Genomic DNA, 16,016 nt, shown 5'->3' with positions numbered 1-16,016 from the left:
CAACAACAATATCAGAGAGTTGCATCGACCATTTCTGCGAAAAAAATATCGGCCACCATCTAATCTAGGAACAATTTGACCACTGTTACCACATCTTGTGACATACATGTATGAGTGTTAACCACTTAATCTGCTATGTTGATATTATTAAGTTTAAATCTAGTATTCCAAGTTAAAGATCCTCGTCCCCACAGATCTATGACCGATGCATCCATATGCCAGATACAATACCCTTAAGAGCAGTACATTAAGCAAACTGGAAACAGAGGATGCAAGTTTGAGCCATCCATCCACCACTAATGCATCAATTGCAAGAAGTTGGTGCAAGACTGCAAGTTCACATCTCCTAGTCCATTTATGATTCCAAGTATGATCACAAGGTCACCCATTCAATCAGTTTTTTAAGGTTTTTATATACATGCATCTAAAGGCCAAGTATTCAGCAACCTATTTGATAAGCAGCTCTAGGCAAGGACAACTATGATCTCATAACTTGCCATCATTTGGGGGGGGGAGGATTTTTGCCATTAATTCTACCTCTATTTGATGAGATATACATACCATCACATTACACAACAAATATTATAAATGACAGCCTAAGATTTAACTAATACATAAAATATACACATTTCTGCTTTGTTGGTGATTTCATTGCCAATCTCTCTGATCACCCACTCTCTCCTCGCTCTCTCCCGATATCAAACAAAAAAGCATGAACCAGCAATTTTAACTTCACTATGATCATACCCAACAATGTTTCATTGCCACGTGGCAAACAAAATTGTGATCCCATCATTGGGAATAATTGCTCGATTAAACCTTGACATCTTCAAGCTTCGAGATATTAGCACTCTATGCCAAACAAATAGATTACCTCGCTGATGATTTGAAGCATATGGCTGGCTATCTCGATGCCCAGGAAATGACGAAAGCATAAATGGGTTATGGTGGAAAGAATATAGGATTAGCTCTGGAACCTTGGAGCCTTGAGAAGATGCACACTCTTCACAAATCCCTTACCCACTTCTCCAACTTCTCTTAGAATATCTGTTGGGTCTCTTCTAATCTCATCAGCTTCGTCTCGACCACGTTTCTGCAAGCAAAAAGTCTGTCAAAATTTGATCTACCTTATGTGCTATAACTGCACAAGGAGGATGAGATAATTGAACAAGAAAATGCTCTCCTGTTAAGAATAGCACTTGCTACCATAATACAGAGGAATTAGATATTCGACTGATTCTAAGTAACATGCAGGTGAGCACAGCTTTCTTCTGATTAGTTCCACCAATGATGATGTAAATTCTCCATTAAATGATCCAGTTACCTTTGAATCCTTCTTCTCCCATGTCAGACCAATTGCATCACCTCCAAGAGAATCACACCACACATTGAAGGTGCCTGGAAACTCCCTCTGTAATTTGATTAAACAATATAAACTTCTTTTCCCATCAAATGGACTGAACTTTGGTAGCTAAACAGTGATATGTTTACCTTCAGGTCCTCGAAAAGATATCTAATTGGATCAAAATTGACCAACAGCTTATTCCTTGCATCTTCCAAGCTTTTCAGTGCACCCCCAAGTGGCATGTAGGGATGGAAATCCTTGCTCGCTTTTCCCCAAATTACATGCTTTCCTGCAAGGTTGTCACAAAGTACCTTGCTTTAGAAAGAAGAGCAATTAAGTCCGTACTCAAGATTGAGCAAGTTAAGAAACCAACCATTATTAATCTCAGCAGGGAAAAGAAGGCGTCGAGGATCAGAAAGTCTATCTCGATGGAGAAGAACCACGGCATCATAGTTATTCAAAGGAGTCCGGAACAGACACTATGACCAAATACAGCAGTAATAAGATGAAATGATTATTGTAATCCACTAAAATCAATTGAAGCATGGAAATCAGGTGTCACCTCCCATGTGTAAGGGCCATTGTGACCCTGAAGGATCAGATTGGTCAAAAGGTCAGCACTGCTTCGGGCATAAGAAGCAATCCGCTTGAGCACCTTTTCCACACAAAACAAAAGGTGTGTCAAGGATCAATGAACAAGATAATCAATGTCTAAATTAGCATCACGTGCACTCCAAGTAAATCCAAAAGAAATAATTTGAAAGAGTTTCAGTTAATTGACATGATCATGGACTACGCATAGAATGATGCGGTACAGTGATGTGTTAAAAGCCTATATCTCATGATCACTGGACTAGCCAAAAATGAGGAGAATTCTTTTCTGGAACAAGGAGCTGGGTGTTGAAACAGTTGCTCATTCGGAGAAGTTATTAGTCACAGATACAGTGAAGTTATTAGCTAGAAATACAGTGGCATCTAAAAACAATGGTCAGGTTCATCACTAGCATCTAGAATCAACTAAAGGCACATCCAAAGACAACAAGCATTAAATTTTTAGGAAAAGGAAAGAAATTATCTGTCCACCAAGAAAGATTTGAGTTATTTTAAGTTCATTTAAACAGAATTATTATATCGCCCATTTCACTAAACTTAGCATGTTAAAGAAGGAAAAAAATTGACATCTTTGAGCTTTATCACGGTGCAGGGAAGTTTAGAGTCATCCTACACTATAAATAACCGCACAACCTCAACTCAATAAGTTGGATTCAGGCTATAATACCAAATACAGATGCCATACCATCAGAAGAAAAAGAGAGTTCAAATGAGATTTGTAATTCTTACATGCAAAAAATTAAAAAAAAATGGTTTGTGCAAGTTACATGTATAAGAGAAGATGTGAAAATGTGAAAATGGACCATATCAACGAAGGGTCAGGGTTCAACCAACCAACAAAGTTTAAGCCAATCTGACCCATTTGCATCCCTAGATTCAGGTGCTGGTAGTCAGATGACTAGGAATCCACGCGCAATAGTGGTTTCCAATCCATGACAGCTAAGAGAAGGCATAGCAACCTGCACTATAGCTGGTACAAGGCATAGCATTTTGACCCAATAGGGTACCTGTATGGTATGAGGGCTTGGTAAGCCTCTGTACTGATACATGGTTCAGCTGCGGTGTCAATCCCAGCAGCATAGCATGCGTCAGTACAGGGGCATACCGTACTGACCTGACCCATAGTGGTAGTGTACCGTCACTGAGATTGAAAACCTTGACCAAGAGAAATGGGATATATATATATATATATATAGGCCAAACAACCCACAAAAGCATGTTTAGACAGACAGACTGGTAGACAGACAAACACGCACACACTCAGAGAGATCTGAAAGAAGGGATCATTTTTCCTTAATAAATGGAACAATTTCTTTCCAACGGTGTTGACCACCAACATTAACATCACTAATGGTATAGCCAACAATACCATCATCACTATTGGAATAACCAACATGCATAACTATCATTGACTCAAGTAGTGAAATAGTATAGAAACTAATTTCTGCATCCATGAGAAAGAAAAGATGGCTTTTGAAATGGTTGTATGATTGTATCTGAGGAAATCAGCTAAATAACATTACTTGCTGCTAGCAATAATGTTGAAGTTCATTTCTCCAAAAATAGTTTGCATATCAATATCAAGGCAGATAAGAGATCATAAAAATATTACTTTTCGAGATTCATGCAAGTCAGCCTAGTTCTCCTATCTGCCAGTTAGTGGCTTAAAGGCATCGTTAATATATTACTATTCCTGAAAAAAGAAATTTATATCAGTTACTGTTTCACTTTCAACCTCTATCTATTCAGTAGCAAAAGAAGACATTTTCTTTGGCGAAACAATACATAGCAGCAGATAATTGTTTGATTGACTAGTAATCTAATATCTGAGAAACTGAAATTAAAGTTTAGAACAATACACTGCAAACAATAGCTTGTGATACCAGTTTTTTGCACCAATATTTATTATAGTTTCTAACTGATATGAAGAAATAGGAAACAATTCAAGGTGAAAATTTGACTATTTCTGTTGAGGATGAATACAGAGGAGGTAAATTACCAATCTGTTTGGTGAGAACTTGGTCCAAGCTTCAGATGCCTTATCATATGACGTGGCCAAGAACATAGCTGGCTCAACAGCTTGGGCATTTTCTTCATAAGATTTTCTGCTCAACATAAAGTTTTCCTGTCCAACAAAACACAATTATACACATCACATATTGACAAATGATATTAACAATAAATAATTTCTTGAGCATCAATACCAATAATTTGAATACAACATAAAATACTCACATTTATCTCCTTCTCATCCTTCGACGTAAAATCATTATTTATGTCAACAATCAAGGGAGAGAAAATCCAATCATAATTTGACAGTAACCGCAAGAACCTGCAGTTCAAGTTGGCGTCTTAATTTAATGAATAATAAAAGACATAGTAAAAAGGAACATGTCTTAACATAGAAGAAACATCACTCGAAATAAATTTCATATGGAAACATTTGATTCTATGACCAGAAGTTGTTTTCATTTAACAAACCAAGTTAAAGTTAGACCAGAATGGTAACCTACAAAGTAAGACACAGGATAAGTGAGATTATGATGACCAGCCATTTGAGGTAGTAGAGAACAAGCATACCTTAAAAATCCAGTAATCCGTGAGCAAGGAGCATGAAATGGAAATGGCTTCAAAAAGAGGTATGCAACCACCAATTCAATTGCCTCCTCAGCCAGGAATGATGAAAATAGATGTGAAGAAACCCAACGTTTTGCAAGCCTTTACAGCAGGGGAAAAGAAAAAGAAAATGAATGTAAGGTTAAACAAATATCAACATGAAAGATGCAACTTTAGAGGTAAGATAGAAATATCAAGCCACAGAAAACAAGATCTCACCTAACAACAGGTCCATACGTAGGGAAACGGCCATGCAAACCATTAATCATGCTAGAATGCTGGCTTCGGAGGAATAACTCCTTGTCTATAGATAGAGCACTTTTTACTTTATCGTTTCCAGCTATAAGAAATGGTTCATTTATTAGTTACACATAATGTGGTGACAATAAAAGGGAAATACAACTAAACTTTCAAACCTTGGATCCTTGACACATTCAAGCCTCTCTCATGCAGAATTCTAAGATGAAATGCATATCCAGACATAAGCACATCTACCTCATCTTCGCTAGCAGTACAAAATACACCCCAATGATCCTGAAGGCTGCCATAATAAAATCAAAGCAAGTCAAGAAGAATGGAGATGTCAATAAACAAAGATGCTCTAAGAGCAGTTAACCTTCCCAGAAAGCTTAATATTGCTACCTTTCTCCAATTTTTAGAAGAAATGCAGATTTAGTCTTCTCAATAGCTACATGGTCCAAGGGCCAGTTCCCTGATCCCTCTAGCTGTATATGGTCATACAAAAAACTTTCAGAAATATTATAAAACTGCAGTAATGCATGAAGCATCATAGCTTCCAAATGGTGGAAGAAGGCCAATAAATCAGTGAAAAACATGATTGGAGGAAATGCTAATGCAAAATTCAAGTAGTCCAGAAATGACTGGCTTGATGGAACACAAGAAAAGCTTAAGATAAATGAAATATCATTCGGGAAATACAACATATTTGATAACCACTTCTCCATAATTTTCTAGATGTTTCTTATATACTTAGCATTGAAGCCTACAAAATTTCCCATGATTAAAAAGATTAAAGTAAATTAACTTCCAACACTGCCATTATATAATTGGGATAACAAGTAGCATGTTTCCATCTATTAGCAAAATGTCACCAAGTCAAATCACCCAAAAAAAAGAAAAAGTAGCAGGGCATAGTACCTGAATCATAACTTCTAGCGGCCGGATACAAGTTGTAGTGAAATTTGGTGGTTTCTTATCAAAACCTTTTTCATAAGCCAGTGGATGAGGTTCAGGAGGAAGGACAGATGTGTGCCTGAAAGCTACACCAACAACCAACATATTAAATGCATAAATAAAATAAGAAGAAAAGGTTGATAATAGAAAAAGTTAAAATTAAAGGACATTGTTTGAGCTGTCATAGATAATTTTGCATAGCTTTTGCCACAAAACATTTGTAAGAAGACATAGGTCAAAGGATTTATAACTTCTGCTCGCATTAAGCTAGTTGCATTTTGGCAATGTCATAGAATATCTTTCTATGGCTTCATTGCAGACAGCAACTCTAAGAAAAAGTTCTTGCTTCTGCTCCCGTATTCAAGAATGAAGGATGACATATTTTCTGGATCAGAGCTGGTAGTAATTTCACAAGACTGCAGATTCCCAGCACCACTCCATTCCCTGCTCATAGAACCAGTCCCCTGTGGCAGTCCAGTATTGGTGCAGTACACGGGTCCTGTGGGTGACAGGTGGACCTTATGTATCATCCCACCAATCATCGCACGCAGGGACTGGAGCGGGGATGAGAGTGGTGCCATGAAGCATTTTCATTTCACAGGTTGCACAAAACCATACAACTGACAACAACAAATGTGGGATGCTCGAATTCCTAATTTTTATGCAAAAGAATCCCTAATTTCATGTGTATCTGCCAAATAACAAAAAAAAAGCCTACTTTTTCTCCAGACACATTCTTTGACTATTAAAGTGGGCATAACACCATCAAAGTCTTCTGCTGCAGAGCACATGCAACAGATGCTACACAATCAGCAAATATCCATTTCAAATAATCCTTTGCAAATCAACAAGGAACCAAATGAAAGAAAATTCAAATTGATGGGTACTCCAATTAACAAAAAGGCTGAAAGCTAGCAACTAGACTTTTAGCAGTAACTTCCCAAGCAAACTTTTAACCTGGTAAATTTCTCAGAATTTCCATCACTACAGTGATTTAGACACTGTTTTTCATGTAAATCTTCATGAACTGAATTGCATAATAATTGTGCAACCATGAAAATACGGTGGATCTACTAGGATATAAAACAGGCATTATGATGAACAAAGATAGATGGACCAAAGCAAAAAAATATAAACAAATACAGCATATAAACCAGCATGCATGTTGCTTTCTTTAATTTCAAATAAAACAAAACCTGGATCTAGTGGCTGTACACTAGATATTCTCAAAGGAATATCATCTAGAAGCCGTAACCGCTTCGCCAAAAGCTCAAAAGCTCTAATCAGACCTTCAGAAAATGATGTGGGATCTGTCAATCAACAAATGCAACTTGTCTATTAAAAATATGACAGCATAAGAAGAATAGAAGGAGTTTAAAAGAATATAAGAGCATGAGAAACAGATAAATATTAAATATTTCTAACAAAAAGCTAGCAACAGTCTCACCTTTACCATCAAGATGTAGGCAAAAATCAAGCTGATCTACTATGACAACCATGTCTTCTTTCAGTAGAAGAAAATGCTTAGTAAGAATAAACTCAATGATTATTTTGATAATAAGATGTCTCTCCCATGGCTCACACTCCCACACTGTAAACAGGCATAATGGTGAATAACTAATTAATCAGTCTTCCTGACATAAATAACACCATACCATATTCATTAAAGATATAAAGCAAGAAATATGATACAATAAAGCAAAATAAAAACTGAAGGATTGGAATTGCCTGTGCTCTCCGCAATGGTCCCATCTTTAAATCGCCTTAGTTCTGCTTTTTCACCCCAAAATTTTCTGAATTTGACAGCCTGGAAAATGATATATGTATCAGATTTTTCAGTTTAATATGATCATCATTCATTTCAAGTGACTTAAAAAACAAAAAAAGAAAATACCTCTTCTTTTTTCTCAGGGCTTGGACCGACATCTACCACTCGAAAGCTCTTCTCTTGGGAGCTAGTCATTATACCGACAAGCATGGGTTCATTACTGAACTTTGAGAAACCCTACATAAGCATATTGATCATCTAAATTATTACCATCAGATATTTTATGAAAAAAAAGTGATTCTTAAGGATCACATAGCGTACATCATTTATATTCCATTCAGATGGTGTGTTTCTCCAGTTCACACGTATTAACTTTGCTCTGTCACTTAGAGCTTGTTGAATTAGAGAGTTCATGTCCTTCTCACATATTCTCCAACATTCATCATCCAAGCAGAAGTCTGACGCATAAACTCTAGCATTTCCTTTCAAGTTTATTCTGAAAATGAGAAAAAAGGGAAAAACACTTAAGTAATTTATATTTTATATTTGCATCTTCAAAAATATAGACAACATAAGGCTTGTTGATTATAAATTAACACTTTGGGCAATAATAATAAATTTTGCAAGTTTCATGGAGTTGCTCAAGACAAACTGGGAAACTGATTATAGAAATACAAAAAGTTGACAAAATGATTAAGTTTTAGAATATATTGCACATGTGACTGGAGATTTACCGTGATTAGTAGTTTATTGCCTCTTCAATTGGAAAATCACGAATAATACTTAAGTTCCGATCTATAGGCAACTGTAAATAGTTAGAAAAGCGTATGCAGAATATTTTGTTCATAATTTCTTTTTTTGTGCTAATCTCACCCATCATTTCTGATATCTCTAGTCTAACACAATATACAAGCTATAAAAAAAGGAGATTTAAGTGATAAAAGTTCTCATACAATCTAAAAGAAAACAGTAGAATTGTTTCACAAATTATAAAAAACCAAAATGAAATATAATTGTTGATGGGCCTGGGATCTATTTAGTATTTTAAAAATGTAATGCCTGCCATTCATGTGAAATTATTTATCGAGGCTTAGTATTTGCATATTCTGGATTTGCCGCTTTTAAGTTCTGAGCATGGATATAAAATCATGGGAGTTTCCACTTTTTTCGTGCTTAGGCAATGCGTGTTGAAATATCATGCATATTATATAAACATAATTATCATGTATTCTGCCAGCTATTCAAAGTCAGCTTTACAGATCCTCATTTGCCAAGCATCCTATTTAGGGCTATCTCTAACCCTATTGTGCTCCACTATGGACGTTTTTGAGGCCTATACATACTAATCCACCAACTAAACAGCCAAAATTTCCCTATAAATAACAGAAAAATGCAAAGGAAAGTATCAATATGTTTCATAGACATTACAGCATTGAAAAATAGATTAAAAAGAAGAAGAAGAAGAAGAAGAAGCACCTGCAGGAGGAACCAGTGATTTCACATGGCTAGATGGGCACTAAAAATACATATAATGAACATACGGATGGGCACTAAAAATACATATAATGAACATATGGCCATTTTGGTTGAGAACACAAATATCACTGGTACAGCTGAGAGCATTGACAAATCTAAACTACCCTATTTGCAAAGAGAGAATCATGTTAAATTACACACAAAGGAAGGGAAAAGAAATTTAGGGCGTCAGTGCTAATAATTCTATCACCCCAGCAAAGTTGTATCTTCTTTACCATTCTAAATGAAAAGTACTAAAAGGAAAAGTTTGTATTCACAATTTCTCTGTTACTGCCTCAGAGCCAACTTTGCTAACTCCAAGATCAAAAGCCACACTCTGAACTTTATAGTCTACTCTAGCACTTTAGAGTTTGGAAATAAGATGCTAGACTGAATTGAATGCTGAATGTTGAAAGAACTCCCAGTAGTAAAAATAAAGCAACAGCTAACGAAACAAAAGTACAATACAACAGACTCCAACAGATTACTTTCCTCGCCTCTTTTCTTCACCATAAGTTCAGTAGTTTTTTTGACAACAAATGATGGTCACTTTCCCCGTTAGAGTTTTGCCTGAGCAATGGTTGTGATGAATACAAATTTGGCCAACATGATTCTCTTCCCCGACATAACCAATAAGTAAGGTTCTAGCTCCTGGGCCAATCTCCCAAAATTCTTTATCACCATTCTTCTTATTTGAAAGATTTGGAGAGAAGAGGAGAGAATCAGAACCCACATTTGGTTAGAAGAGAAGACAAAGTCAGAATCTCTCATTTGGATAGTTAAATAAGGAGAGAGGACAAGCAGAGAGAAGAGAAACTCCCTTTCTCTTCTTTACTTTCTCTCAGGTCCAAAGTTCACCTCTCCTCTTATTTTCCTTCTTTTCTGTTCTCTCTTCTGCTACTTATTGAAAAAGAGTGCACAACTTTTTCACCGATAAACATGCAAATCTCAGTTCTCTACAGCAATAATTCTTCTGAACTTCACTACACATAAGCACACCAAATAAAAAGTTCTTCAGCAATTTAACCTTAGATGCAACTTCCAAGCTACAATGAAGTAAAGAAACATGAGCATACAACTTGGATGCATGCATTACATATACATATGCTGACATGCACATACATAAAGTATATCTTAGCATTAAACATAGTGTTTCTTCAACTCATTATCCCCTGAGGTGAACATATTTCTTTCTCTTTTATTCTTGCAAGATATTGGTTCCATCATAGATAAGCATTAATACTTTTTTCATCAGTCCAGGTGTATACAGGAATGGTTATGATGCATATTCATTATCAATTCAATCTGCTTATTCTTCCCTTGAAGTGACATGCCGCAGATCTATAACCCTCTTATCAGGATTTACGAGTACAAAATGTGAAGATATAACTCATTAGAAATGTCATTTAAAGTTTCTTGTTCTAGTGTGTGGAGTTGGGGCATAAGGAGTTCTTTGGAGATCAAGCGTTCGATAGCAACAAAGGGTGAAATAGAGAATTTGAACTTAACAAATGGAACAAGTTTGGCTTCGCTGACTTAATGAGATATAACCTTCGCCACGACATTAGTGGCTTAGCTCTTAGAGCTTCCCGCAGGAACGAGCGGATAGCGAAATGTTGGCTCTGCGATCGACATGTGGGGCTGTTCGGGTTAAAGGGAAGGGCCTCGTCGAAATCATCGGCTTTCTGCCCAACGCCACGGCCGTGGCCTTAGCAAAAGTTGGTTATAGTCCTTCAAAAACATGTGATTTAACAGTATAAATTGACACAATTATTATGCCAATCTGGACAGTCTGCTAAGGTAGCTAAATACTAAGTATGCCTCAGGCCAAGCCTCCAGAGATACTGATCGATATAATCCATTTTCAGATTAAGTACTTGCTTTAACAAAAGGAAATCTGCTTGTTCAACTCGTATCTCTTATAAAAGGATGAAACTAATTTGTAAAAGTCACACAATGTTTTAACATATTTCAGCTGAGTACCTCATGCAGTAATCAAACTTTGCAGCAAAATCAACCTTGGTCATGAAAATCTCATCAAATCCACCATCTCTGCATTTGTCGATGCAATCGAGCGTCCAAGAAGCCTCATCTTGAAGCTGAGTAACCAATTGCATTCAGATATATTCACAGGTGAGCATATAAAGTAAACATGATCATTCAAAAAAAAACACACACACACACACACCCTCTGTGTGTATGTGACAAGCACAAATCAGAATTAGGAAAATTGACATGCTAGTTTATATAATTGATACCGCAGAAAAAGCAGCCTTTGTCATCCGGAATGTCAAATTAAAATGGCCAGATGCATCACAGATAACAACACTAAACAGCTGCAAGTATTGAGCCATATCCTGAAATTTTGCATCATAAATATTATCAGAAAGATGATAGAAATGGAACATGCAGCATGCATATGTCTTTGTTTGATAGAAATAGATTTGCCTTGTAACAATTAAGACATTGGATAACCATTTGATGTTGCATAAAAGCACTCATGTAAATGTTACAATGAAGTAAGTGTGCAAGCTAAATGCAGCAATTCGCTAACCACCTTATCAGAATAAATAAAACAGAGAAATTTGCACTGTCACATCTGGAATTAAAAACAAAGGGCATGTGCATATATATAACAAAATATAAGCAACATACCTCCTTGGACAGGTTACCGTGGCCTAGAGGCTGAAGAGAAAGGCCCTTTTCAAATAAACTTGAAGTTGCTGCAAGGAGTAGTATAAAAATTCAGTATTTCAAGGCAAGCATGCAAATTTTTAAAAAAGAAAAAAAGAAAAATAGTGACAAGGTTCAAAAAAATAGTTCTGTATACCATTGCCTGGCTAACTAAAAAAAAAATGTTACTACCTAAATATGCATGGAGCACAAAAAGATTTAGTCAATCAAAAGAGTCAATGATAACAACATATTACTTAAGCAAAAAGAATTTCATAAAAATAAATAAATAAATCGACCAAAATAACTGCATAGACCTATATATTTTTGAGAAAAGAAAAAGGGAATGAGGAATGCATAGCATCAATCAAAACACAGAGAGCATCTTGGCTGAGATTATAGTGTCATGGTGATCAGAATGAAAAAGGATACAGTAAAGCCCCTGAGACCAGGTTTTAACAGTGTGTAAGCATAGGTGAATTTTAAATCATACATATCGGCCAACATTATTTTTTCCTCCATTTCAGCAGGTTATGGATTACACAACCAGAGAAGAAAACCATTCTTCCATGTACCGACCTTCGTTTAACACTACAAAAAATTCTAGGATCTCTTCATCCATGTGGAACAAAAGATCTGGACAATGGTACCCCAACAACAGACAAAAAGTACAAATATAAGTGTCGTCCTGTAGTCAAAATCTTACAAGCAGCAATAAGGGGCTAATCAAAAAAGAAACGAAACAATCCAACTGAATTTGGCATGCCCTGTATAACTGTAAAGTCTAATAATGTCTCAGTCATGCACTATATTTAAACTTGCAATAATATGGGCACAGGCAGATATATCAAACAATGCTCATTCCTTAATCACCAAAGCATGACAGAAAATTTCTTCTCAGCAACTATTGTCATAACATATGAACTTGAACCTCAAAATACTGTGCATATCATCAACATGACTGGGAAACAATATGCACAGTATTGACTTAATTAATCCCTCGTTACTGCCCATAAGAGAAGTTAATTGAAGTGCATACCAATAAATTTCAAGCTGACCCGGAAAATTTGCATAGCGTTCATTGACTTGTTTATAAGATTTCCCCCAGATTGTACTGTCAGGTATGACATTATGACAGATATTAAGTAACCATTCAAGCAATCATGCATGTAGATGGAACTTCTATGTCGAGCCCAAACCTGCATCATAAAAATTAAAAATAATTTGTCTTCAATAAAAGAACAAAAGCAATATAGCTGTGTATGCAGCATCAATATTCACATTCAAGCTAAGACATGCTGCTTCAATATCTCAACCGAAAATGTACCCTGAGCAGTTGCAGCAAATTGTATAGGTTCTTTGAGTGACATATGAACCATCATTTCATAATGAACTTGGAAAACCCATGCTAAGAAATTATCATACTTACTTTAAGTAAAATTAAAGCCTCTTCCAAGCTCTTCCATTCAAGAAAAACTTTTCCGACAAATTCTGCATTTTCCTCCAAAAACATGTCTTCCATTATACTGCTATTGTACTTTGGAGTAGCTTGAGTAACACCACCTTCCAGAAAAGTACAAAGAGCAATTGTAAGAAAGAAAAGAAAATAGCCAGCAACGAAGCCCACACACAATTTTTATTTGAAACACAAGTTAACTAAAAATAAAGAGGAAGAAAGGTGATCTCAAAATTCCAGTTCTGGATGAAGAAGCAGGAGCTACCTTGGCTGAATGCACGAACGTTATTTCTTGTTAAATTCAATCTCGAGACATTAAACACAGATGTAGCTGTTGGTATTATCCGAATGAAAAATTCAAAATGTTCAGCAATCTCCATAACTACACCAACAAAGCATCACATCAGATTTTCCTTATCAAGATATTAACACCGTTTCATTAATAAGCCACCTAAGGAGGGCTACATTGAGTAAAAGAATATGCTGATTAACTGTTAATAATCATTTAAGCAATAAAATTATCATGTGGGTCATTACTCCATTAATCTATCAACGAACCAAAGTAGTGCATAATGCATGTAACTACAAACTGAGCTAAAAACTCAAAGGCAATATACGTAAAAGAACCTGGGAAAACTAACAGAACAGGCTTTCGGGCCTCATTCTGAAAGGTCGACCATCCAATCTTCCTCACGACAGGGCATGATTTTAAGCTCTTCTCAACCACACGAAGGTAAAGTAATCTCTTTGCATGGTACCGATGGTTCAAGTAATCCTTCTCGTGAAAGCACTCCTATAAACAGCAGCAGTGCCAACTAACTTCCAAAAAACACACCCAAAAAACGAATAAAAAACCCTCCTTTTTCGTTTTCTCACCTTGGGCATCCGAATTAGAAGATCAATATTGACATCAGGTTTTGCAATAGACCGGATGGAGTGGCTGCCACCGACTTGGACATGCTCCGGGCTCCGGAACGTGAGGGAGACCTTATCGGAGGGCACGCGGAGGTCTCTGATAAAGGCCGGAGTGGATTCAGAGCTCACCTCCTGATCTGGGATCGCTCTGATGGCATCTATGACCGAAGAGACAGCTCCATCCAGGGATTTGATGGCGGAAGCGTCGAGCTGGACCTCCTTCAAGAGCTCTCTCACCTTGAGATCCATGGAGTTCGTTTCGGGACCCATCGTCTCTCCGGCTCCTCTCCTCTCTGGGCTTCGTTTATCTTGGAGATTCGTCGCCGGCGGGGGTGGGAGGCTTTATTAGGGTTTTTCAGGGGGTGGCGGGAGAGAGGTCGAAGAGGGGAAGAGTTTGGGTTTGAGTGGGTTTAGGTTTTATCGAAACTGAGATACTTAACTATAATAATACCTTTTTCCTGGAGCTTTCCCAAAGATATCCTCGGAGCCGATTTTGAGCTAATAACGCGTTCCGTATCGTCCAATTTGTTCAATACTGACGAAAGCATTGTTACATATAGACCCCTATAAGTTGCACGTTTTGCATATAAGTACCTATTGTTTTGCATATAGACCTCTATTAGTTCTTTTAAGGGACTGCTGGTACAAAGTATTTCGTCGAAATCTTATGTTTCTTTTTTTCTCCACGGCCTCCTGAATATTGAAATTTATGTTACCATCCTTCTTTATTTTGCATGTATATTCTCTTTAAATATATATATATATATATATATGCAAATATCAATTTCAAAAAATATATATTTATGTAAATTTCAATGTTTTAGAAGATATGTATAAAAAAATTCAATTCTTATTACCCACCCTAAGATTTTCCATACATGTTGGATTCGCATTTGCATATACTTTCTTGTCCATATTCAACTAATTATACCAAATGATTTGCTTTATTTAGTTCATATACATCGCCAAGTATTTATTTGCCTTTTTTTTTCTCTTGAAGAGTACAAAGGCATTTGATTCACTTTATCTCGCCCTCAAATATGCAAATTAAAGTGGACTGTGGGCATGCAAGTGTCTAAACTATGGCCTTTAATTTGTAGCTTACTTGTAACGCTGACTATTTACATGACTTTAACTTTTGGTGAGAGTTATAGTATACGCGATCAAGTTGCATCGAGTTAAAACTATATTAGATTATTATAATTTTTCTTAGTCGCTAATTTTGTATCTACCGATTTGATTGCATATAGTTTTCATTCACCATTTTGTCATCTCTCATATGTCATGGAAAAAATAATTTATGTGAATAATATGTCCGATAAATCATATTTTATTGGCATATTTTTGTTTTGAAGAATATCGAGTTGTTGCTCTTTTTAGGAAATATTTTTTATACCATATGTTTCTATCTCTAGATACTATGATGCTTTAAAAATATCTATGCCACATGGTTAGTCTTTTATGAAAACTATAGGTCGGCATTTTTTGCTATGAAATAAAATAGAGAAAAATTTGCTACTGAAAATATCACGACGTAGAGTTTAGTTGAAGTTACTAATATCCTGTGCAAGACGAGAATGTATAATAGGGTTTTTCTTTTTCTTTTCTTTTTTGCAAATCATATCCAGCTTGTTATCAAAATTGTGTAGAATCTTACCTTATCATTATTTACAAATCAATGTTGAAATTGCCTATCTAAATTGCAGATACCTTCGATTTAGTTTATTCGAGCAGATTAGCATGATCATTTGTTTAAGCATTTGGGTGGGACCATTTTAAATTTGGAAAGAGATTACATGTAGATCTCCCTTCCTTCCTAGACGCTCTCTACTACAAACAAGAGCATCTAAAGCCCAACGATGTAGCCCCTCTACTCTCCAACATGAACTTGTCCAGCATGTGAGCTAGATAAAGAGCATTTT

At 36.2% G+C, this 16,016-nt stretch overlaps 1 protein-coding gene across 1 annotated transcript; it reads right to left on the bottom strand.

Annotated features, from left to right (window-relative positions):
* Positions 1 to 580: 580 nt before the first annotated feature.
* On the bottom strand, positions 581 to 14,522 carry LOC103707616 (nucleolar protein). The gene is made up of 25 exons (XM_008792165.6): positions 14,056 to 14,522; positions 13,807 to 13,972; positions 13,445 to 13,561; positions 13,153 to 13,286; positions 12,763 to 12,922; positions 11,706 to 11,773; positions 11,309 to 11,407; positions 11,034 to 11,149; positions 7,857 to 8,031; positions 7,662 to 7,772; positions 7,496 to 7,574; positions 7,215 to 7,358; positions 6,964 to 7,077; positions 5,732 to 5,853; positions 5,216 to 5,298; positions 4,990 to 5,114; positions 4,793 to 4,913; positions 4,538 to 4,675; positions 4,193 to 4,289; positions 3,957 to 4,082; positions 1,908 to 2,000; positions 1,719 to 1,824; positions 1,492 to 1,634; positions 1,325 to 1,411; positions 581 to 1,093 (listed from the first exon to the last, which is right to left on the bottom strand). Exons 1-25 carry the CDS (start codon positions 14,362 to 14,364, stop codon positions 965 to 967), a joined length of 3,162 nt encoding a protein of 1,053 aa, XP_008790387.4. The 5' UTR covers positions 14,365 to 14,522; the 3' UTR covers positions 581 to 964.
* Between the last annotated feature and the right edge of the window lie 1,494 nt (positions 14,523 to 16,016).

The sequence above is a fragment of the Phoenix dactylifera genome, chromosome 7 (assembly GCF_051530095.1).
Source record: "Phoenix dactylifera cultivar Ajwa chromosome 7, Ajwa_hap1_PhDact_Kaust_v1.1, whole genome shotgun sequence".
NCBI classification, from domain to species: Eukaryota; Viridiplantae; Streptophyta; class Magnoliopsida; order Arecales; family Arecaceae; genus Phoenix; species Phoenix dactylifera.
Note: the sequence above shows the minus strand (reverse complement) of the source record. Positions and strands in the feature narration are given on the sequence as shown.

What these genes read in the sequence shown, in the direction of transcription:
- LOC103707616 (XM_008792165.6), bottom strand. Translation starts at nt 14,364, where the DNA reads ATGGGTCCCGAAACGAACTCCATGGATCTCAAGGTGAGAGAGCTCTTG. An exon ending in CTGAATGGAATATAAATGAT is followed by an intron (nt 7,773 to 7,856) that starts GTACGCTATGTG and finishes ATGCTTATGTAG; the next exon opens with GGTTTCTCAAAGTTCAGTAA. An exon ending in AGGATGAGAAGGAGATAAAT is followed by an intron (nt 4,083 to 4,192) that starts GTGAGTATTTTA and finishes TTTGTTGGACAG; the next exon opens with GAAAACTTTATGTTGAGCAG.